This window comes from Lytechinus pictus, chromosome 6, assembly GCF_037042905.1.
Source record: "Lytechinus pictus isolate F3 Inbred chromosome 6, Lp3.0, whole genome shotgun sequence".
Lineage (NCBI taxonomy): Eukaryota > Metazoa > Echinodermata > Echinoidea > Temnopleuroida > Toxopneustidae > Lytechinus > Lytechinus pictus.
This window is the reverse complement of record NC_087250.1, coordinates 25,329,424-25,351,929: the sequence shown is the minus strand read 5'-3', so window position 1 is coordinate 25,351,929 and position 22,506 is coordinate 25,329,424. Positions and strand designations below refer to the sequence as shown.

Below are 22,506 nucleotides of genomic sequence, written 5' to 3'. Positions count from 1 at the left end.
TAATTAAACCTGGTGGATGTTTCATTAATCTGTTAGTTACAATCAACTAATGAATGATTGGTGACCTTTGTCTTAAGAGCTAAATCAAAAAATGTTGGTATACGTCAATAGTGACAAGATAGGCTCACCAGGGCCCTGTCCTCCAAAGAGTTACAATTGATCCAATCAATCGGAACTCTATGGTAATTCATCACTGTCATAATTTTTTTCTATAGGAAATTTGCACAATGTCCTTGGTAAACAAAGAGAAGCACAGTGAATTTTCAAGAAAACAATGAATGCATGAATATACATCATAGTTAGAAAATATTGTGAACAAACATGAATAGATGTTGACGTTGCTGGCCGTCCATAGTTGCGATTGATCGGATCAATCGCAACTCTTTGTAAGATGGGGCCCAGTTGTTCATAACATCACTCTTAACTTACAGACAGCTCTGTGTAATGGCTCCCACTAATCATTCTGTGCTCTAATGACCACATTAAAACTAATTCAATCTTGTTTTCAATATGATGCTTGATTTTGCAGTTTCCTCTTCTTATTATTAATTTTATGTTATTATTACTATTATTTACAACTTCTTGGCAAGAGAAAGAGAGGTTTAGTTAATAATCTCAAAACCCCAAAGTCAAAATGCCCACAACGCATAATAAAATTGAGTTAAAAAAAAAAAGAATTTCCAGAATATATCATTAGCAAGGGTTATGAATACAATGTCTGTTGATATACCCAACACATTGGAAAATGCTTATTAAAGCAATGTGTTTTTCAAAGATCACAAATCTTCAAATGCCGTTTTCCCCAATCAAAGCCTGTCACTCTTAAGATCAGGATTCACAGATCAGCTGCAGTGAAATTTTCTTTTCTTAGACACCGTAGCAAGGTCTTCATGTTTTTTTTTACTGTGTTGGGAATTCATAAAGCCGGGGGGGGGGGGGGGGTCACAAAGAGTGAAGTCCAATTAAGAGTCGCACTTAAATGCCTTGTAGCGTGCGATGTAAAAGGCTTGACCACATTGGTCAGATAATGCTAAGAGGATACACACTACTGCGTATTGATCAATAAGATTGCGTGTTTCATACCTTGTACTCTTCAGCATTTAAAGGTAAAAGACAGTAGTTGCAGCAAACAACTATTTTACAAGAAAGTCACTTAAATCAAGTTCATTGTCAAAATATCTTACATCCAGATCTGGTACATTAATGCAATTTTATCTTTGTAAAATCATGAAATCTTAGCTCAAAATCGATAATTCTGATGATCACTAACACAGAAAGGCATATGAGGGACAGTGTATTAATATTGTTTCGAAAAATACCCGGCATTTGATGGATTTCCATGCTTATTTTAATAATTTCTCAGCAATGACACATTTTCTCCCAGAGCTATTTGGAACATATTTTTCATTCAATACATACAAACACTTTGGTGGTAATTTCATTGGATTCTGTTCGAACTCATTTTGAAGTCAATACCACAACTGGTATTTATCTTTAAGTGCAACTGTAAGTCATCCTTTGTGAACCATTCCCCTGGTGTCAACGAGGCTCAAAAATGTTCTATGAGGGATTCTTAAAGGAAGCTCTTGTTAACTAATGGAAAGTCCAACATTCGCAAAACAGGTGCTCGAGGTCTGGAAGCTTCAAAATCTGTTGGGGAGGATTTCTTCAAATTTTTTAAAGACTACTTGCGGACAAAAATAAATGATTTGTGCACGTTTGCCACAGTTTGGTTCCATAAAATGCAAATTGGCTATGTTTTGGCATTTAATGTCCTTTGCATAAAACACTTGTGAGCCCTAAGAAACCTGACTTAACCATTAAAAGAAATATCTTCACCAAAGGCACAATTTTCTTTCTTTGATTTTCTCTGCTCCTTCTCTTTCCACATCAAACACAATTATAATAATACACATATACATGTAACAATAAAAGGGCACTGATATCACGAAGGTTGCCAGCACTGACAATTTCACTTGAATGCTCCAGGTACGTTAATACGTAACTTGTAAAACAAAAAAAATGATGTTGAATTTCCTCTTATCCAGTCACAAAAGAAATTCAGCAGCTTACAAATAATAACAAAAACAATACAGGAGTTGTTTAGCGCACGTATCCACCTTGCTAGGTGCTCAAGGCGCTCCTATATTACCCCGGCTAAGCTAGTCTACCGATTCTGGTGCGCACAGCTTTTGAGGAATTACTTCCTGCCCGTACCCATTTACCTCACTTGGGTCGAGTGCAGCACAGTGTGGATACATTTCTTGCTGAAGGAAAACACGCCATGGCTAGGATTCGAACCCACGACCCTCTATTTGAAAGGCGAGGATCAGAACCACTAGACCACGACGCACCCACTTGTGATCAAGATAATAGCTGTCAGTGTACATCGCTTCATATAATGGTCCCTTCGGTGGTGGTTCACTAAATAATGCTTCTGGCAAGATACAAGGAGGTAGGCTTACGCACAGATTTTTAACATCATACCATGGCCCGTCTTATAAAAAAGTTACGATTGATCTGAACGGATCAACCTCTTACAATGTCCTTTGTAAACAAAAAGAAGCACTTTGAATTTTCAAGAAAACAATAATTGTATGAATGAATATACATCATATTTAGAAAATATTTTGAACATATGTCAATTTTTATGTTGACAATACTGGCTTTCCATAGTTGAGGTTGATCGGATCAATCATAACTCTTCGTAAGACAGGGCCATATCTATCCCTAACATCCCCTATTTTTTTAAAAACAAGTTAAACAATAGACATCACTCGCATACATCCATGACGTCATACTATTCAAATGTGGGGAGGACGCCTATTACTGCATACTGATCAATTTCATGAAGGTTCCTGTCAGTGACTTTTCACAGATCAATTCAAATTCAGCCAATCGTACGCAAGAATTTCAGTAGTTTGTAACAGTTGTTGGTGAAAACCCCACTGAGTGCTTCGTGAAACATCTCCCAGGTTTCACCAAAGCCAATACTGAAAACAGGAATGCCTGGAGAAGCAATACAGAGATTACATGTAATAACCAAGAGGCACCAGAGGATTCTCCTAGGAAGGGTAATAGCAAGATGTGACAGTTAATCTAAAAAAAAAAAAGCTTTATTTTTCCGTTTTCCTCTGTTGTGTGTTTTCATTAAGTCGGTTATTAACTACAAAAATTACTGGGTTTAGGGGGATAGTCACCCCCCCCCCCCTCCTTCCTAAATTCTTGTCAGGACAGAAGTTGAGTGGACAAAACCTCTGTCAAAGAAAAAAGATCATTGCATAGTGTCTTTAGAGTGATTAGCACTGACAAAATTGATCTCAGCCAATCAGATCTATGAATGTCGGGGAAATCGATGACAAATTATATTGTGAATCACGTCTTTGATAATAGCCACTGGAAAGTAGTCAAGTGGCATGAAAATATGTTGACTCTTTTATTTTTATTTATTTATTCATTTATTTATTTTATTTTTATTTTTTGTTTGGGGGGGGGGGGGCTTTGTGCCAACATTACATATCAGCAATGTTATATTAGCAATGTTCTATAATGATGATTGGATAGCATGCCCTGAAATAGACTTAGCACTTTATTGCACCAAGGTACCACCCTGTAATAACATCACTTACTGAGAAGATTGACATAGTGCCAAAAAGGTTACAATGCCAGATCACCAGATTTGGTACATTCAACCTCTGCATTTACATGATTGAAAACTTCCAAGGTATATGTACACTTAATGTAATTTCTGCACGATCTCATCTTTGTAACATGGAAAGGAATATATACACCAAAGAGCACAATTTCATCCAGCCCATGATTTGGAAAATATGTTGAAGAAACCGAAACTCAGTCCTTTTGAATTCTTACCTACCTACCAGGGATGCAGTCAATGCCGGCCTCAAGGCCACATTTTGCCAGCCTTGACCTTAAACATCGAGGCCACATTTTGCCAGCCTTGACCTTAGCCTCAAGGCCACATTTTGCCAGCCTTGACCTTAGTGTTGATTCATGTGTACAAAGTCTATGGGGGAAGGTTTTCTCCAGCAGCTTTATTGACTGGGAAGTGGGAAGTACCGACCTTGACTACGATTCCTGTACCTACTGAGGTAATAATTTGGACTCAATACAATATGCCACTGCAATGGTTAGATATATAGCAAATTGGGTTGAAATAGGGCAATTTAAATACTAATGCTTGCCCTTCGAAGAGGGATTGGTGGTGTTATTACAGCGCATACTGCCATAAACAAAATCATTTGAATTACCGATGATAGAATGTGGTCTCTGGTTGTCCCAGCTCCTCCAGCAAGACCTCAACACGGCAAGGCAATTTTATTTTATGAATCGCCACAACCAGTCAGTAATTGGGGGATTTTGAAGCCAGCAAGGGCAATCAAATTCATTGCCTTTGGGTAACACACGTCTCAGGTGGTGATGTCAGATGAAACTGCCATTCACGAGTGTATTGATATTACTGACCGTCGATACTGGTAGAGAGTCTTTGGTGGTGGTGGTCGCGTCAGCCGTAGTCGCCTCCATCTCGTTAATGAATCGCTGCCATACCATTGTGCAGAACACCGTTGCCGTTGACGAACTCGGACGTTGCGACTTTTGCTTTCTTGCTGATCGGTTCAGGCTCTATGACAAGGCTGCCATTCTGCAGGGCGTGGCCGTTTGTAAGGCCATTGATGTACAGTTCTGAGGAGAGGCCATTGGTGCACAGTTCTGAGGAGAGGCCATTGGTGCAGAGTTCTGGGATGGACTTTGGATTGCTAAGCTTGTGTTCCAGTAGCATGTTATTCTGTGGAGGAAGTCCAATACAAGCCCTGTGTGAAAGATAAATAGAAAATATCAGAAACGGGAGACAAGGTGCTTTAACAAACAAAAGATGGTCAAAATGAAATGAACTGTTTTATCCAGATGGGAAAGCTGCATAGCCACTTTGTCTAATAACCAGGGGCGGTATTCTGAAAATCGTGTTAACTTTCGTGTTAAATATCGTGTTATCTCTCTAATTTAACACGCCCCTAACATACCCCCAGATCGGTATTCTGAAAACCGTGTTATCTGCGTGTTATCTCATTTCAGCTCCTCCCACTCTGCATCTATTTAATCCAATCAAATGCACTGTTATAAAGGAAAGATCGTGCAGAATTTTTAGGGAAAAGAGTGCGTGCGCGGTGACACAAAGCCTGCATTGTGACATCATTATGTCAGCGCATACAGCTAAATAAAAGTTAGAGCTAGAAAGGGACGTGGGGAGGGGTTAGTGGCAATTAAGAATATATTATTTCAGACAGCATATGGGTACGAAAACGGGAGACAGACGCCTCGATCGATTGTGGACATGGTGGAGGGGGCAGTATATAGACGATTATCCCCCAAATAAGAGGGAGCACAGTTAATCTATATTATGTCCCCCAATTATTTTGAAAACTTTAAAAAATAAATATGCAATGCAAATTTTTTTAAAGCATGAAAAGCAGTTTAAGAAAAATTGAACCTGACATAGAAATATTATCAAACCTTAAAAATTGTAATTTTTCGGTGCGCTCCGCACGCATTTTTTTTATTATTATGATTTAATACGTAGAGTGATCAGCCCCCCCTCAATATTTTTTTTTCACTTTTGCCCCCCCGCCATCCGAAACATATAGATTGACTGGCGGGATAATCTAGTAGCATTGAGAGTTGAAAATTTTGATCATTGGAACTATAACTATTGAAAAGGGGTAAAAATTTTGTCATTAGCTAGAGAAGAGTTCCCAAATCCCTAATCCATTCTTTTTAATTGCTGTTTGGGCTTTTTAGACGGTTTTAATATTCTTCCTCTCTTTTTTGTCCTCTTTTTTAAAACGTTATTGTGGCAAAAGGGAACCAAATAAATAACTCATGATTATGATAACAATTTAAATTAATCAAAATTAAAGATGCATTTGAAGTGCATTTTCACAGGAAGTTCCGAAGAAATTGCTGTTTGATCATTGTTTGTAGAGAGAAAGGTAAGATGGAAAATAAAGCTGGAAAATGAAAGAATCTTCCAGGAAGTGCTGCCAGACAATAGCTATGCCCCTATATATGTTCTTTTATTGACGTTTGTGTCTGCCAGAAAAGTACAGCCATCGTCATTTCCAACTTAACCCCTCCTTAGCGCAGTGTTAAATGTTCGTGTTATCTTAGAACCAAATTTTAGCTAACACCATTTTCAGAATACCAAATTTCGTGTTATCTTCCTCCCTAACACCGCGTATGGGGTTGCGCGTTGCGCACTGCGCATTTCATGACCATGCGCGGTGTTACCACTTGGGCCACGTGTTTTTATGCTAACACAATTTTCAGAATACCAATCGTGTTAGCTAACACCGTTTTTGTGCTAACACGGTTTTCAGAATACCGCCCCAGTAGTCTAATTCTCAGATAGTCTTAACACCTCTATGTCCACATGTAAGTTCACTTGGTCCAAACATCACTTAGTCTACTGCTGCCAAGATCACTTAATTTCCATTACGTCTACTTATTACATTGGAATTAAGTCAAATAAAATTTGGTTCATTAACAGATCATCTAATCATATCCACTACATTGTTGTGGTAAATGGACTATTTCACCAAATGGTTAGAAGACAAACTATATGAACTAAGATTAGACACTGGGGGATGACACCAAACAGAAAGTGGTTGTAGGGGGAAGCCCCCCCCCCACGCTTCGAGCTATATTTCTGGGACCCGTCTTACAAAGAGTTGCGATTGATCCCATCAATCATAACTATGGTCGGCCAGCAATGTCAGCATCTTAAATGTACAAATGTTCAAAAAAAATTCTAGATATGACGTAAATTACATAAATTCATTGTTTTCTTGACAATTTGGTGTGTTCGCCTTTGTTTACAAAGGACATTTTGAAAATTTTATGTAGAAATAAATATGACACTGATGGATTTCCATAGTTACGATTTATTGGATCAATCATAACTTTTACAAGACAATGTCATGCCGAAAACGGCTCATTTTAATACTCAGTGAACATATTCTATGGGAGTTGAAATTCATCAAAAGGGTGATTATTTTTCATTTCAATTGGTTCGCTTAATTCATTTAGTTGCAAAATGGCTTAAAATAAATTCCAATGGAAAAAAAAACATAAAAAACACAGAAATGCATAAGAAATTCTAAAAACAAAGAAATACACGAGGAAAAATTTGGCTTTATGGAAACCTTTAAATAAGATTGCAAAGATGACATCAGGGAAAAAATGAAAATCTGAAATTAGGCCTTAAGTATGCAAATGTTGTTTTTCACAAATAAATATTCATATTTTATTCATAATACATTTAAAAAATTATTTCCAGAATTTTTTTTCTTACCGTAGTTAATGTGGTAAAGAATGTGCATGCCAAATTTTGGCGCATCGCGCAAATGGTGGCCGAGATCAGAAGGGGGCCCTCATGGCCTATCCCCCTCAGTCCTCAATACATTTCAAATAGCCCAGTCCTTTTAGGGTTAAATGCAGACCTGAATATGTTTTCAATGCAAGACCTCTGTTTGAATGAAGCATTGACGAGTGGTGTACGTTTAGGAACTAAGGGCGCTTTGCTTACCTAAAAATGTTTTCAATGCAAGCCCTCTGTTTGAATAAAGCATTAACGAGCGGTGTACGTTTAGGAACTAAGGGTGCTTTGCTTACCTAAAAATGTTTTCAATGCAAGCCCTCTGTTTGAATGAAGCATTGGCGAGTGGTGTACGTTTAGGAACAAAGGGTGCTTTGCTTACCTAAAAATATTTTCAATGCAAGCCCTCTGTTTGAATAAAGCATTGACAAGTGGTGTACGTTTAGGAACAAAGGGTGCTTTGCTTACCTAAAAATGTTTTCAATGCAAGCCCTCTGTTTGAATAAAGCATTGACGAGTGGTGTACGTTTAGGAACTAAGGGTGCTTTGCTTACCTAAAATAATTTTCAATGCAAGCCCTCTGTTTGAATGAAGCATTGACGAGTGGTGTACGTTTAGGAACTAAGGGTGCTTTGCTTACCTAAAAATGTGTTCAATGCAAGCCCTCTGTTTGAATAAAGCATTGACAAGTGGTGTACGTTTAGGAACAAAGGGTGCTTTGCTTACCTAAAAATATTTTCAATGCAAGCCCTCTGTTTGAATAAAGCATTGACGAGTGGTGTACGTTTAGGAACTAAGGGCGCTTTGCTTACCTAAAAATGTTTTCAATGCAAGCCCTCTGTTTGAATAAAGCATTGACGAGCGGTGTACGTTTAGGAACTAAGGGCGCTTTGCTTACCTAAAAATGTTTTCAATGCAAGCCCTCTGTTTGAATAAAGCATTGACGAGCGGTGTACGTTTAGGAACTAAGGGCGCTTTGCTTACCTAAAAATGTTTTCAATGCAAGCCCTCTGTTTGAATAAAGCATTGACGAGCGGTGTACGTTTAGGAACTAAGGGCGCTTTGCTTACCTAAAAATGTTTTCAATGCAAGCCCTCTGTTTGAATAAAGCATTGACGAGCGGTGTACGTTTAGGAACTAAGGGCGCTTTGCTTACCTAAAAATGTTTTCAATGCAAGCCCTCTGTTTGAATAAAGCATTGACGAGCGGTGTACGTTTAGGAACTAAGGGCGCTTTGCTTACCTAAAAATGTTTTCAATGCAAGCCCTCTGTTTGAATAAAGCATTGACGAGCGGTGTACCACTAGGAACTAAGGGTGCTTTGCTTACCTAAAAATGTTTTCAATGCAAGCCCTCTGTTTGAATGAAGCATTGACGAGTGGTGTACGTTTAGGAACTAAGGGTGCTTTGCTTACCTAAAAATGTTTTCAATGCAAGCCCTCTGTTTGAATAAAGCATTGACGAGCGGTGTACCACTAGGAACTAAGGGTGCTTTGCTTACCTAAAAATGTTTTCAATGCAAGCCCTCTGTTTGAATAAAGCATTGACGAGCGGTGTACCACTAGGAACTAAGGGTGCTTTGCTTACCTAAAAATGTTTTCAATGCAAGCCCTCTGTTTGAATAAAGCATTGACGAGCGGTGTACCACTAGGAACTAAGGGTGCTTTGCTTACCTAAAAATGTTTTCAATGCAAGCCCTCTGTTTGAATAAAGCATTGACGAGCGGTGTACCACTAGGAACTAAGGGTGCTTTGCTTACCTAAAAATGTTTTCAATGCAAGCCCTCTGTTTGAATGAAGCATTGACGAGCGGTGTACCACTAGGAACTAAGGGTGCTTTGCTTACCTAAAAATGTTTTCAATGCAAGCCCTCTGTTTGAATGAAGCATTGACGAGCGGTGTACGTTTAGGAACTAAGGGTGCTTTGCTTACCTAAAATTATTTTCAATGCAAGCCCTCTGTTTGAATGAAGCATTGACGAGTGGTGTACGTTTAGGAACTAAGGGTGCTTTGCTTACCTAAAAATGTTTTCAATGCAAGCCCTCTGTTTGAATAAAGCATTGACGAGCGGTGTACCACTAGGAACTAAGGGTGCTTTGCTTACCTAAAAATGTTTTCAATGCAAGCCCTCTGTTTGAATGAAGCATTGACGAGTGGTGTACGTTTAGGAACTAAGGGTGCTTTGCTTACCTAAAAATGTTTTCAATGCAAGCCCTCTGTTTGAATAAAGCATTGACGAGCGGTGTACCACTAGGAACTAAGGGTGCTTTGCTTACCTAAAAATGTTTTCAATGCAAGCCCTCTGTTTGAATAAAGCATTGACGAGCGGTGTACCACTAGGAACTAAGGGTGCTTTGCTTACCTAAAAATGTTTTCAATGCAAGCCCTCTGTTTGAATAAAGCATTGACGAGCGGTGTACCACTAGGAACTAAGGGTGCTTTGCTTACCTAAAAATGTTTTCAATGCAAGCCCTCTGTTTGAATAAAGCATTGACGAGCGGTGTACCACTAGGAACTAAGGGTGCTTTGCTTACCTAAAAATGTTTTCAATGCAAGCCCTCTGTTTGAATGAAGCATTGACGAGCGGTGTACCACTAGGAACTAAGGGTGCTTTGCTTACCTAAAAATGTTTTCAATGCAAGCCCTCTGTTTGAATGAAGCATTGACGAGCGGTGTACGTTTAGGAACTAAGGGTGCTTTGCTTACCTAAAATTATTTTCAATGCAAGCCCTCTGTTTGAATGAAGCATTGACGAGTGGTGTACGTTTAGGAACTAAGGGTGCTTTGCTTACCTAAAAATGTTTTCAATGCAAGCCCTCTGTTTGAATAAAGCATTGACGAGCGGTGTACCACTAGGAACTAAGGGTGCTTTGCTTACCTAAAAATGTTTTCAATGCAAGCCCTCTGTTTGAATAAAGCATTGACGAGCGGTGTACCACTAGGAACTAAGGGTGCTTTGCTTACCTAAAAATGTTTTCAATGCAAGCCCTCTGTTTGAATAAAGCATTGACGAGCGGTGTACCACTAGGAACTAAGGGTGCTTTGCTTACCTAAAAATGTTTTCAATGCAAGCCCTCTGTTTGAATAAAGCATTGACGAGCGGTGTACCACTAGGAACTAAGGGTGCTTTGCTTACCTAAAAATGTTTTCAATGCAAGCCCTCTGTTTGAATGAAGCATTGACGAGCGGTGTACCACTAGGAACTAAGGGTGCTTTGCTTACCTAAAAATATTTTCAATGCAAGCCCTCTGTTTGAATGAAGCATTGACGAGTGGTGTACGTTTAGGAACTAAGGGTGCTTTGCTTACCTAAAAATGTTTTCAATGCAAGCCCTCTGTTTGAATAAAGCATTGACGAGCGGTGTACGTTTAGGAACTAAGGGTGCTTTGCTTACCTAAAAATGTTTTCAATGCAAGCCCTCTGTTTGAATAAAGCATTGACGAGCGGTGTACCATTAGGAACCAAGGGCGCTTTGCTTACCTAAAAATGTTTTCAATGCAAGCCCTCTGTTTGAATAAAGCATTGACGAGTGGTGTACCACTAGGAACCAAGGGTGCTTTGCTTACCTAAAAATGTTTTCAATGCAAGCCCTCTGTTTGAATGAAGCATTGACGAGTGGTGTACGTTTAGGAACTAAGGGTGCTTTGCTTACCTAAAAATGTTTTCAATGCAAGCCCTCTGTTTGAATAAAGCATTAACAAGTGGTGTACGTTTAGGAACAAAGGGTGCTTTGCTTACCTAAAAATATTTTCAATGCAAGCCCTCTGTTTGAATAAAGCATTGACGAGTGGTGTACGTTTAGGAACTAAGGGCGCTTTGCTTACCTAAAAATGTTTTCAATGCAAGCCCTCTGTTTGAATAAAGCATTGACGAGCGGTGTACGTTTAGGAACTAAGGGCGCTTTGCTTACCTAAAAATGTTTTCAATGCAAGCCCTCTGTTTGAATAAAGCATTGACGAGCGGTGTACGTTTAGGAACTAAGGGCGCTTTGCTTACCTAAAAATGTTTTCAATGCAAGCCCTCTGTTTGAATAAAGCATTGACGAGCGGTGTACGTTTAGGAACTAAGGGCGCTTTGCTTACCTAAAAATGTTTTCAATGCAAGCCCTCTGTTTGAATAAAGCATTGACGAGCGGTGTACGTTTAGGAACTAAGGGCGCTTTGCTTACCTAAAAATGTTTTCAATGCAAGCCCTCTGTTTGAATAAAGCATTGACGAGCGGTGTACGTTTAGGAACTAAGGGCGCTTTGCTTACCTAAAAATGTTTTCAATGCAAGCCCTCTGTTTGAATAAAGCATTGACGAGCGGTGTACCACTAGGAACTAAGGGTGCTTTGCTTACCTAAAAATGTTTTCAATGCAAGCCCTCTGTTTGAATAAAGCATTGACGAGCGGTGTACCACTAGGAACTAAGGGTGCTTTGCTTACCTAAAAATGTTTTCAATGCAAGCCCTCTGTTTGAATAAAGCATTGACGAGCGGTGTACCACTAGGAACTAAGGGTGCTTTGCTTACCTAAAATTATTTTCAATGCAAGCCCTCTGTTTGAATGAAGCATTGACGAGTGGTGTACGTTTAGGAACTAAGGGCGCTTTGCTTACCTAAAAATGTTTTCAATGCAAGCCCTCTGTTTGAATAAAGCATTGACGAGCGGTGTACCACTAGGAACTAAGGGTGCTTTGCTTACCTAAAATTATTTTCAATGCAAGCCCTCTGTTTGAATGAAGCATTGACGAGTGGTGTACGTTTAGGAACTAAGGGTGCTTTGCTTACCTAAAATTATTTTCAATGCAAGCCCCCTGTTTGAATGAAGCATTGACGAGTGGTGTACGTTTAGGAACTAAGGGTGTTTTGCTTACCTAAAAATGTTTTCAATGCAAGCCCTCTGTTTGAATAAAGCATTGACGAGCGGTGTACCACTAGGAACTAAGGGTGCTTTGCTTACCTAAAAATGTTTTCAATGCAAGCCCTCTGTTTGAATAAAGCATTGACGAGCGGTGTACCACTAGGAACTAAGGGTGCTTTGCTTACCTAAAAATGTTTTCAATGCAAGCCCTCTGTTTGAATAAAGCATTGACGAGCGGTGTACCACTAGGAACTAAGGGTGCTTTGCTTACCTAAAAATGTTTTCAATGCAAGCCCTCTGTTTGAATAAAGCATTGACGAGCGGTGTACCACTAGGAACTAAGGGTGCTTTGCTTACCTAAAAATGTTTTCAATGCAAGCCCTCTGTTTGAATAAAGCATTGACGAGCGGTGTACCACTAGGAACTAAGGGTGCTTTGCTTACCTAAAAATGTTTTCAATGCAAGCCCTCTGTTTGAATGAAGCATTGACGAGCGGTGTACCACTAGGAACTAAGGGTGCTTTGCTTACCTAAAAATATTTTCAATGCAAGCCCTCTGTTTGAATGAAGCATTGACGAGTGGTGTACGTTTAGGAACTAAGGGTGCTTTGCTTACCTAAAAATGTTTTCAATGCAAGCCCTCTGTTTGAATAAAGCATTGACGAGCGGTGTACGTTTAGGAACTAAGGGTGCTTTGCTTACCTAAAAATGTTTTCAATGCAAGCCCTCTGTTTGAATAAAGCATTGACGAGCGGTGTACCATTAGGAACCAAGGGCGCTTTGCTTACCTAAAAATGTTTTCAATGCAAGCCCTCTGTTTGAATAAAGCATTGACGAGTGGTGTACCACTAGGAACCAAGGGTGCTTTGCTTACCTAAAAATGTTTTCAATGCAAGCCCTCTGTTTGAATGAAGCATTGACGAGTGGTGTACGTTTAGGAACTAAGGGTGCTTTGCTTACCTAAAAATGTTTTCAATGCAAGCCCTCTGTTTGAATAAAGCATTAACAAGTGGTGTACGTTTAGGAACAAAGGGTGCTTTGCTTACCTAAAAATATTTTCAATGCAAGCCCTCTGTTTGAATAAAGCATTGACGAGTGGTGTACGTTTAGGAACTAAGGGCGCTTTGCTTACCTAAAAATGTTTTCAATGCAAGCCCTCTGTTTGAATAAAGCATTGACGAGCGGTGTACGTTTAGGAACTAAGGGCGCTTTGCTTACCTAAAAATGTTTTCAATGCAAGCCCTCTGTTTGAATAAAGCATTGACGAGCGGTGTACGTTTAGGAACTAAGGGCGCTTTGCTTACCTAAAAATGTTTTCAATGCAAGCCCTCTGTTTGAATAAAGCATTGACGAGCGGTGTACGTTTAGGAACTAAGGGCGCTTTGCTTACCTAAAAATGTTTTCAATGCAAGCCCTCTGTTTGAATAAAGCATTGACGAGCGGTGTACGTTTAGGAACTAAGGGCGCTTTGCTTACCTAAAAATGTTTTCAATGCAAGCCCTCTGTTTGAATAAAGCATTGACGAGCGGTGTACGTTTAGGAACTAAGGGCGCTTTGCTTACCTAAAAATGTTTTCAATGCAAGCCCTCTGTTTGAATAAAGCATTGACGAGCGGTGTACCACTAGGAACTAAGGGTGCTTTGCTTACCTAAAAATGTTTTCAATGCAAGCCCTCTGTTTGAATAAAGCATTGACGAGCGGTGTACCACTAGGAACTAAGGGTGCTTTGCTTACCTAAAAATGTTTTCAATGCAAGCCCTCTGTTTGAATAAAGCATTGACGAGCGGTGTACCACTAGGAACTAAGGGTGCTTTGCTTACCTAAAATTATTTTCAATGCAAGCCCTCTGTTTGAATGAAGCATTGACGAGTGGTGTACGTTTAGGAACTAAGGGCGCTTTGCTTACCTAAAAATGTTTTCAATGCAAGCCCTCTGTTTGAATAAAGCATTGACGAGCGGTGTACCACTAGGAACTAAGGGTGCTTTGCTTACCTAAAATTATTTTCAATGCAAGCCCTCTGTTTGAATGAAGCATTGACGAGTGGTGTACGTTTAGGAACTAAGGGTGCTTTGCTTACCTAAAATTATTTTCAATGCAAGCCCCCTGTTTGAATGAAGCATTGACGAGTGGTGTACGTTTAGGAACTAAGGGTGTTTTGCTTACCTAAAAATGTTTTCAATGCAAGCCCTCTGTTTGAATAAAGCATTGACGAGCGGTGTACCACTAGGAACTAAGGGTGCTTTGCTTACCTAAAAATGTTTTCAATGCAAGCCCTCTGTTTGAATAAAGCATTGACGAGCGGTGTACCACTAGGAACTAAGGGTGCTTTGCTTACCTAAAAATGTTTTCAATGCAAGCCCTCTGTTTGAATAAAGCATTGACGAGCGGTGTACCACTAGGAACTAAGGGTGCTTTGCTTACCTAAAAATGTTTTCAATGCAAGCCCTCTGTTTGAATAAAGCATTGACGAGCGGTGTACCACTAGGAACTAAGGGTTCTTTGCTTACCTAAAAATGTTTTCAATGCAAGCCCTCTGTTTGAATGAAGCATTGACGAGCGGTGTACCACTAGGAACTAAGGGTGCTTTGCTTACCTAAAAATGTTTTCAATGCAAGCCCTCTGTTTGAATGAAGCATTGACGAGCGGTGTACGTTTAGGAACTAAGGGTGCTTTGCTTACCTAAAATTATTTTCAATGCAAGCCCTCTGTTTGAATGAAGCATTGACGAGTGGTGTACGTTTAGGAACTAAGGGTGCTTTGCTTACCTAAAAATGTTTTCAATGCAAGCCCTCTGTTTGAATAAAGCATTGACGAGCGGTGTACCACTAGGAACTAAGGGTGCTTTGCTTACCTAAAAATGTTTTCAATGCAAGCCCTCTGTTTGAATAAAGCATTGACGAGCGGTGTACCACTAGGAACTAAGGGTGCTTTGCTTACCTAAAAATGTTTTCAATGCAAGCCCTCTGTTTGAATAAAGCATTGACGAGCGGTGTACCACTAGGAACTAAGGGTGCTTTGCTTACCTAAAAATGTTTTCAATGCAAGCCCTCTGTTTGAATAAAGCATTGACGAGCGGTGTACCACTAGGAACTAAGGGTGCTTTGCTTACCTAAAAATGTTTTCAATGCAAGCCCTCTGTTTGAATGAAGCATTGACGAGCGGTGTACCACTAGGAACTAAGGGTGCTTTGCTTACCTAAAAATATTTTCAATGCAAGCCCTCTGTTTGAATGAAGCATTGACGAGTGGTGTACGTTTAGGAACTAAGGGTGCTTTGCTTACCTAAAAATGTTTTCAATGCAAGCCCTCTGTTTGAATAAAGCATTGACGAGCGGTGTACGTTTAGGAACTAAGGGTGCTTTGCTTACCTAAAAATGTTTTCAATGCAAGCCCTCTGTTTGAATAAAGCATTGACGAGCGGTGTACCATTAGGAACCAAGGGCGCTTTGCTTACCTAAAAATGTTTTCAATGCAAGCCCTCTGTTTGAATAAAGCATTGACGAGTGGTGTACCACTAGGAACCAAGGGTGCTTTGCTTACCTAAAAATGTTTTCAATGCAAGCCCTCTGTTTGAATGAAGCATTGACGAGCGGTGTACCACTAGGAACTAAGGGTGCTTTGCTTACCTAAAAATATTTTCAATGCAAGCCCTCTGTTTGAATGAAGCATTGACGAGTGGTGTACGTTTAGGAACTAAGGGTGCTTTGCTTACCTAAAAATGTTTTCAATGCAAGCCCTCTGTTTGAATAAAGCATTGACGAGCGGTGTACGTTTAGGAACTAAGGGTGCTTTGCTTACCTAAAAATGTTTTCAATGCAAGCCCTCTGTTTGAATAAAGCATTGACGAGCGGTGTACCATTAGGAACCAAGGGCGCTTTGCTTACCTAAAAATGTTTTCAATGCAAGCCCTCTGTTTGAATAAAGCATTGACGAGTGGTGTACCACTAGGAACCAAGGGTGCTTTGCTTACCTAAAAATGTTTTCAATGCAAGCCCTCTGTTTGAATGAAGCATTGACGAGTGGTGTACGTTTAGGAACTAAGGGTGCTTTGCTTACCTAAAAATGTTTTCAATGCAAGCCCTCTGTTTGAATAAAGCATTGACAAGTGGTGTACGTTTAGGAACAAAGGGTGCTTTGCTTACCTAAAAATATTTTCAATGCAAGCCCTCTGTTTGAATAAAGCATTGACGAGTGGTGTACGTTTAGGAACTAAGGGCGCTTTGCTTACCTAAAAATGTTTTCAATGCAAGCCCTCTGTTTGAATAAAGCATTGACGAGCGGTGTACGTTTAGGAACTAAGGGCGCTTTGCTTACCTAAAAATGTTTTCAATGCAAGCCCTCTGTTTGAATAAAGCATTGACGAGCGGTGTACGTTTAGGAACTAAGGGCGCTTTGCTTACCTAAAAATGTTTTCAATGCAAGCCCTCTGTTTGAATAAAGCATTGACGAGCGGTGTACGTTTAGGAACTAAGGGCGCTTTGCTTACCTAAAAATGTTTTCAATGCAAGCCCTCTGTTTGAATAAAGCATTGACGAGCGGTGTACGTTTAGGAACTAAGGGCGCTTTGCTTACCTAAAAATGTTTTCAATGCAAGCCCTCTGTTTGAATAAAGCATTGACGAGCGGTGTACCACTAGGAACTAAGGGTGCTTTGCTTACCTAAAAATGTTTTCAATGCAAGCCCTCTGTTTGAATGAAGCATTGACGAGTGGTGTACGTTTAGGAACTAAGGGTGCTTTGCTTACCTAAAAATGTTTTCAATGCAAGCCCTCTGTTTGAATAAAGCATTGACGAGCGGTGTACCACTAGGAACTAAGGGTGCTTTGCTTACCTAAAAATGTTTTCAATGCAAGCCCTCTGTTTGAATAAAGCATTGACGAGCGGTGTACCACTAGGAACTAAGGGTGCTTTGCTTACCTAAAAATGTTTTCAATGCAAGCCCTCTGTTTGAATAAAGCATTGACGAGCGGTGTACCACTAGGAACTAAGGGTGCTTTGCTTACCTAAAATTATTTTCAATGCAAGCCCTCTGTTTGAATGAAGCATTGACGAGTGGTGTACGTTTAGGAACTAAGGGCGCTTTGCTTACCTAAAAATGTTTTCAATGCAAGCCCTCTGTTTGAATAAAGCATTGACGAGCGGTGTACCACTAGGAACTAAGGGTGCTTTGCTTACCTAAAACTATTTTCAATGCAAGCCCTCTGTTTGAATGAAGCATTGACGAGTGGTGTACGTTTAGGAACTAAGGGTGCTTTGCTTACCTAAAATTATTTTCAATGCAAGCCCCCTGTTTGAATGAAGCATTGACGAGTGGTGTACGTTTAGGAACTAAGGGTGCTTTGCTTACCTAAAAATGTTTTCAATGCAAGCCCTCTGTTTGAATAAAGCATTGACGAGCGGTGTACCACTAGGAACTAAGGGTGCTTTGCTTAGCTAAAAATGTTTTCAATGCAAGCCCTCTGTTTGAATAAAGCATTGACGAGCGGTGTACCACTAGGAACTAAGGGTGCTTTGCTTACCTAAAAATGTTTTCAATGCAAGCCCTCTGTTTGAATAAAGCATTGACGAGCGGTGTACCACTAGGAACTAAGGGTGCTTTGCTTACCTAAAAATGTTTTCAATGCAAGCCCTCTGTTTGAATAAAGCATTGACGAGCGGTGTACCACTAAGAACTAAGGGTGCTTTGCTTACCTAAAAATGTTTTCAATGCAAGCCCTCTGTTTGAATGAAGCATTGACGAGCGGTGTACCACTAGGAACTAAGGGTGCTTTGCTTACCTAAAAATGTTTTCAATGCAAGCCCTCTGTTTGAATGAAGCATTGACGAGCGGTGTACGTTTAGGAACTAAGGGTGCTTTGCTTACCTAAAATTATTTTCAATGCAAGCCCTCTGTTTGAATGAAGCATTGACGAGTGGTGTACGTTTAGGAACTAAGGGTGCTTTGCTTACCTAAAAATGTTTTCAATGCAAGCCCTCTGTTTGAATAAAGCATTGACGAGCGGTGTACCACTAGGAACTAAGGGTGCTTTGCTTACCTAAAAATGTTTTCAATGCAAGCCCTCTGTTTGAATAAAGCATTGACGAGCGGTGTACCACTAGGAACTAAGGGTGCTTTGCTTACCTAAAAATGTTTTCAATGCAAGCCCTCTGTTTGAATAAAGCATTGACGAGCGGTGTACCACTAGGAACTAAGGGTGCTTTGCTTACCTAAAAATGTTTTCAATGCAAGCCCTCTGTTTGAATAAAGCATTGACGAGCGGTGTACCACTAGGAACTAAGGGTGCTTTGCTTACCTAAAAATGTTTTCAATGCAAGCCCTCTGTTTGAATGAAGCATTGACGAGCGGTGTACCACTAGGAACTAAGGGTGCTTTGCTCACCTAAAAATATTTTCAATGCAAGCCCTCTGTTTGAATGAAGCATTGACGAGTGGTGTACGTTTAGGAACTAAGGGTGCTTTGCTTACCTAAAAATGTTTTCAATGCAAGCCCTCTGTTTGAATAAAGCATTGACGAGCGGTGTACGTTTAGGAACTAAGGGTGCTTTGCTTACCTAAAAATGTTTTCAATGCAAGCCCTCTGTTTGAATAAAGCATTGACGAGCGGTGTACCATTAGGAACCAAGGGCGCTTTGCTTACCTAAAAATGTTTTCAATGCAAGCCCTCTGTTTGAATAAAGCATTGACGAGTGGTGTACCACTAGGAACCAAGGGTGCTTTGCTTACCTAAAAATGTTTTCAATGCAAGCCCTCTGTTTGAATAAAGCATTGACGAGCGGTGTACGTTTAGGAACTAAGGGTGCTTTGCTTACCTAAATATGTTTTCAATGCAAGCCCTCTGTTTGAATAAAGCATTGACGAGCGGTGTACCACTAGGAACCAAGGGTGCTTTGCTTACCTAAAAATGTTTTCAATGCAAGCCCTCTGTTTGAATAAAGCATTGAGGAGCGGTGTTCCACTAGGAACCAAGGGTGCTTTGCTTACCTAAAAATGTTTTCAATGCAAGCCCTCTGTTTGAATAAAGCATTGACGAGCGGTGTACCACTAGGAACTAAGGGCGCTTTGCTTACCTAAAAATGTTTTCAATGCAAGCCCTCTGTTTGAATAAAGCATTGACGAGCGGTGTACCACTAGGAACCAAGGGTGCTTTGCTTACCTAAAAATGTTTTCAATGCAAGCCCTCTGTTTGAATAAAGCATTGACGAGCGGTGTACCACGAGGAACTAAGGGTGCTTTGCTTACCTAAAAATGTTTTCAATGCAAGCCCTCTGTTTGAATAAAGCATTGACGAGCGGTGTACCACTAGGAACCAAGGGTGCTTTGCTTACCTAAAAATGTTTTCAATGCAAGCCCTCTGTTTGAATAAAGCATTGACGAGCGGTGTACCACTAGGAACCAAGGGTGCTTTGCTTACCTAAAAATGTTTTCAATGCAAGCCCTCTGTTTGAATAAAGCATTGACGAGCGGTGTACCACTAGGAACCAAGGGCGCTTTGCTTACCTAAAAATGTTTTCAATGCAAGCCCTCTGTTTGAATAAAGCATTAACGAGCGGTGTACCACTAGGAACCAAGGGTGCTTTGCTTACCTAAAAATGTTTTCAATGCAAGCCCTCTGTTTGAATAAAGCATTGACGAGCGGTGTACCACTAGGAACTAAGGGTGCTTTGCTTACCTAAAAATGTTTTCAATGCAAGCCCTCTGTTTGAATAAAGCATTGACGAGCGGTGTACCACTAGGAACCAAGGGTGCTTTGCTTACCTAAAAATGTTTTCAATGCAAGCCCTCTGTTTGAATAAAGCATTGACGAGCGGTGTACCACTAGGAACCAAGGGTGCTTTGCTTACCTAAAAATGTTTTCAATGCAAGCCCTCTGTTTGAATAAAGCATTGACGAGCGGTGTACCACTAGGAACCAAGGGTGCTTTGCTTACCTAAAAATGTTTTCAATGCAAGCCCTCTGTTTGAATAAAGCATTGACGAGCGGTGTACCACTAGGAACCAAGGGTGCTTTGCTTACCTAAAAATGTTTTCAATGCAAGCCCTCTGTTTGAATAAAGCATTGACGAGCGGTGTACCACTAGGAACCAAGGGTGCTTTGCTTACCTAAAAATGTTTTCAATGCAAGCCCTCTGTTTGAATAAAGCATTGACGAGCGGTGTACCACTAGGAACCAAGGGTGCTTTGCTTACCTAAATATGTTTTCAATGCAAGCCCTCTGTTTGAATAAAGCATTGACGAGCGGTGTACCACTAGGAACCAAGGGTGCTTTGCTTACCTAAAAATGTTTTCAATGCAAGCCCTCTGTTTGAATAAAGCATTGACGAGCGGTGTACCACTAGGAACCAAGGGTGCTTTGCTTACCTAAAAATGTTTTCAATGCAAGCCCTCTGTTTGAATAAAGCATTGACGAGCGGTGTACCACTAGGAACCAAGGGCGCTTTGCTTACCTAAAAATGTTTTCAATGCAAGCCCTCTGTTTGAATAAAGCATTGACGAGCGGTGTACCACTAGGAACCAAGGGTGCTTTGCTTACCTAAAAATGTTTTCAATGCAAGCCCTCTGTTTGAATAAAGCATTGACGAGCGGTGTACCACTAGGAACCAAGGGTGCTTTGCTTACCTAAAAATGTTTTCAATGCAAGCCCTCTGTTTGAATAAAGCATTGACGAGCGGTGTACCACTAGGAACCAAGGGTGCTTTGCTTACCTAAAAATGTTTTCAATGCAAGCCCTCTGTTTGAATAAAGCATTGACGAGCGGTGTACCACTAGGAACCAAGGGTGCTTTGCTTACCTAAAAATGTTTTCAATGCAAGCCCTCTGTTTGAATAAAGCATTGACGAGCGGTGTACCACTAGGAACCAAGGGTGCTTTGCTTACCTAAAAATGTTTTCAATGCAAGCCCTCTGTTTGAATAAAGCATTGACGAGCGGTGTACCACTAGGAACCAAGGGTGCTTTGCTTACCTAAAAATGTTTTCAATGCAAGCCCTCTGTTTGAATAAAGCATTGACGAGCGGTGTACCACTAGGAACCAAGGGTGCTTTGCTTACCTAAAAATGTTTTCAATGCAAGCCCTCTGTTTGAATAAAGCATTGACGAGCGGTGTACCACTAGGAACCAAGGGTGCTTTGCTTACCTAAAAATGTTTTCAATGCAAGCCCTCTGTTTGAATAAAGCATTGACGAGCGGTGTACCACTAGGAACCAAGGGTGCTTTGCTTACCTAAAAATGTTTTCAATGCAAGCCCTCTGTTTGAATAAAGCATTGACGAGCGGTGTACCACTAGGAACCAAGGGTGCTTTGCTTACCTAAAAATGTTTTCAATGCAAGCCCTCTGTTTGAATAAAGCATTGACGAGCGGTGTACCACTAGGAACCAAGGGTGCTTTGCTTACCTAAAAATGTTTTCAATGCAAGCCCTCTGTTTGAATAAAGCATTGACGAGCGGTGTACCACTAGGAACCAAGGGTGCTTTGCTTACCTAAAAATGTTTTCAATGCAAGCCCTCTGTTTGAATAAAGCATTGACGAGCGGTGTACCACTAGGAACCAAGGGTGCTTTGCTTACCTAAAAATGTTTTCAATGCAAGCCCTCTGTTTGAATAAAGCATTGACGAGCGGTGTACCACTAGGAACCAAGGGTGCTTTGCTTACCTAAAAATGTTTTCAATGCAAGCCCTCTGTTTGAATAAAGCATTGACGAGCGGTGTACCACTAGGAACCAAGGGTGCTTTGCTTACCTAAAAATGTTTTCAATGCAAGCCCTCTGTTTGAATAAAGCATTGACGAGCGGTGTACCACTAGGAACCAAGGGTGCTTTGCTTACCTAAAAATGTTTTCAATGCAAGCCCTCTGTTTGAATAAAGCATTGACGAGCGGTGTACCACTAGGAACCAAGGGTGCTTTGCTTACCTAAAAATGTTTTCAATGCAAGCCCTCTGTTTGAATAAAGCATTGACGAGCGGTGTACCACTAGGAACCAATGGTGCTTTGCTTACCTAAAAATGTTTTCAATGCAAGCCCTCTGTTTGAATAAAGCATTGACGAGCGGTGTACCACTAGGAACCAAGGGTGCTTTGCTTACCTAAAAATGTTTTCAATGCAAGCCCTCTGTTTGAATAAAGCATTGACGAGCGGTGTACCACTAGGAACCAAGGGTGCTTTGCTTACCTAAAAATGTTTTCAATGCAAGCCCTCTGTTTGAATAAAGCATTGACGAGCGGTGTACCACTAGGAACCAATGGTGCTTTGCTTACCTAAAAATGTTTTCAATGCAAGCCCTCT

The 22,506-nt window shown here is 40.4% G+C and overlaps 1 protein-coding gene across 1 annotated transcript in view; it reads right to left on the bottom strand.

Moving 5' to 3' along the window:
* Positions 1–460: 460 nt before the first annotated feature.
* LOC129263967 (inositol-3-phosphate synthase 1-A-like) overlaps positions 461–22,506 on the bottom strand; it is a 31,330-nt gene continuing 9,284 nt past the window's right edge. The window contains exon 8 of the mRNA XM_064101274.1: positions 461–4,829. Coding sequence (XP_063957344.1) covers positions 4,547–4,829 — 283 coding nt within the window. The 3' untranslated portion in view covers positions 461–4,546. The remainder of the gene's footprint in view (positions 4,830–22,506) is intronic.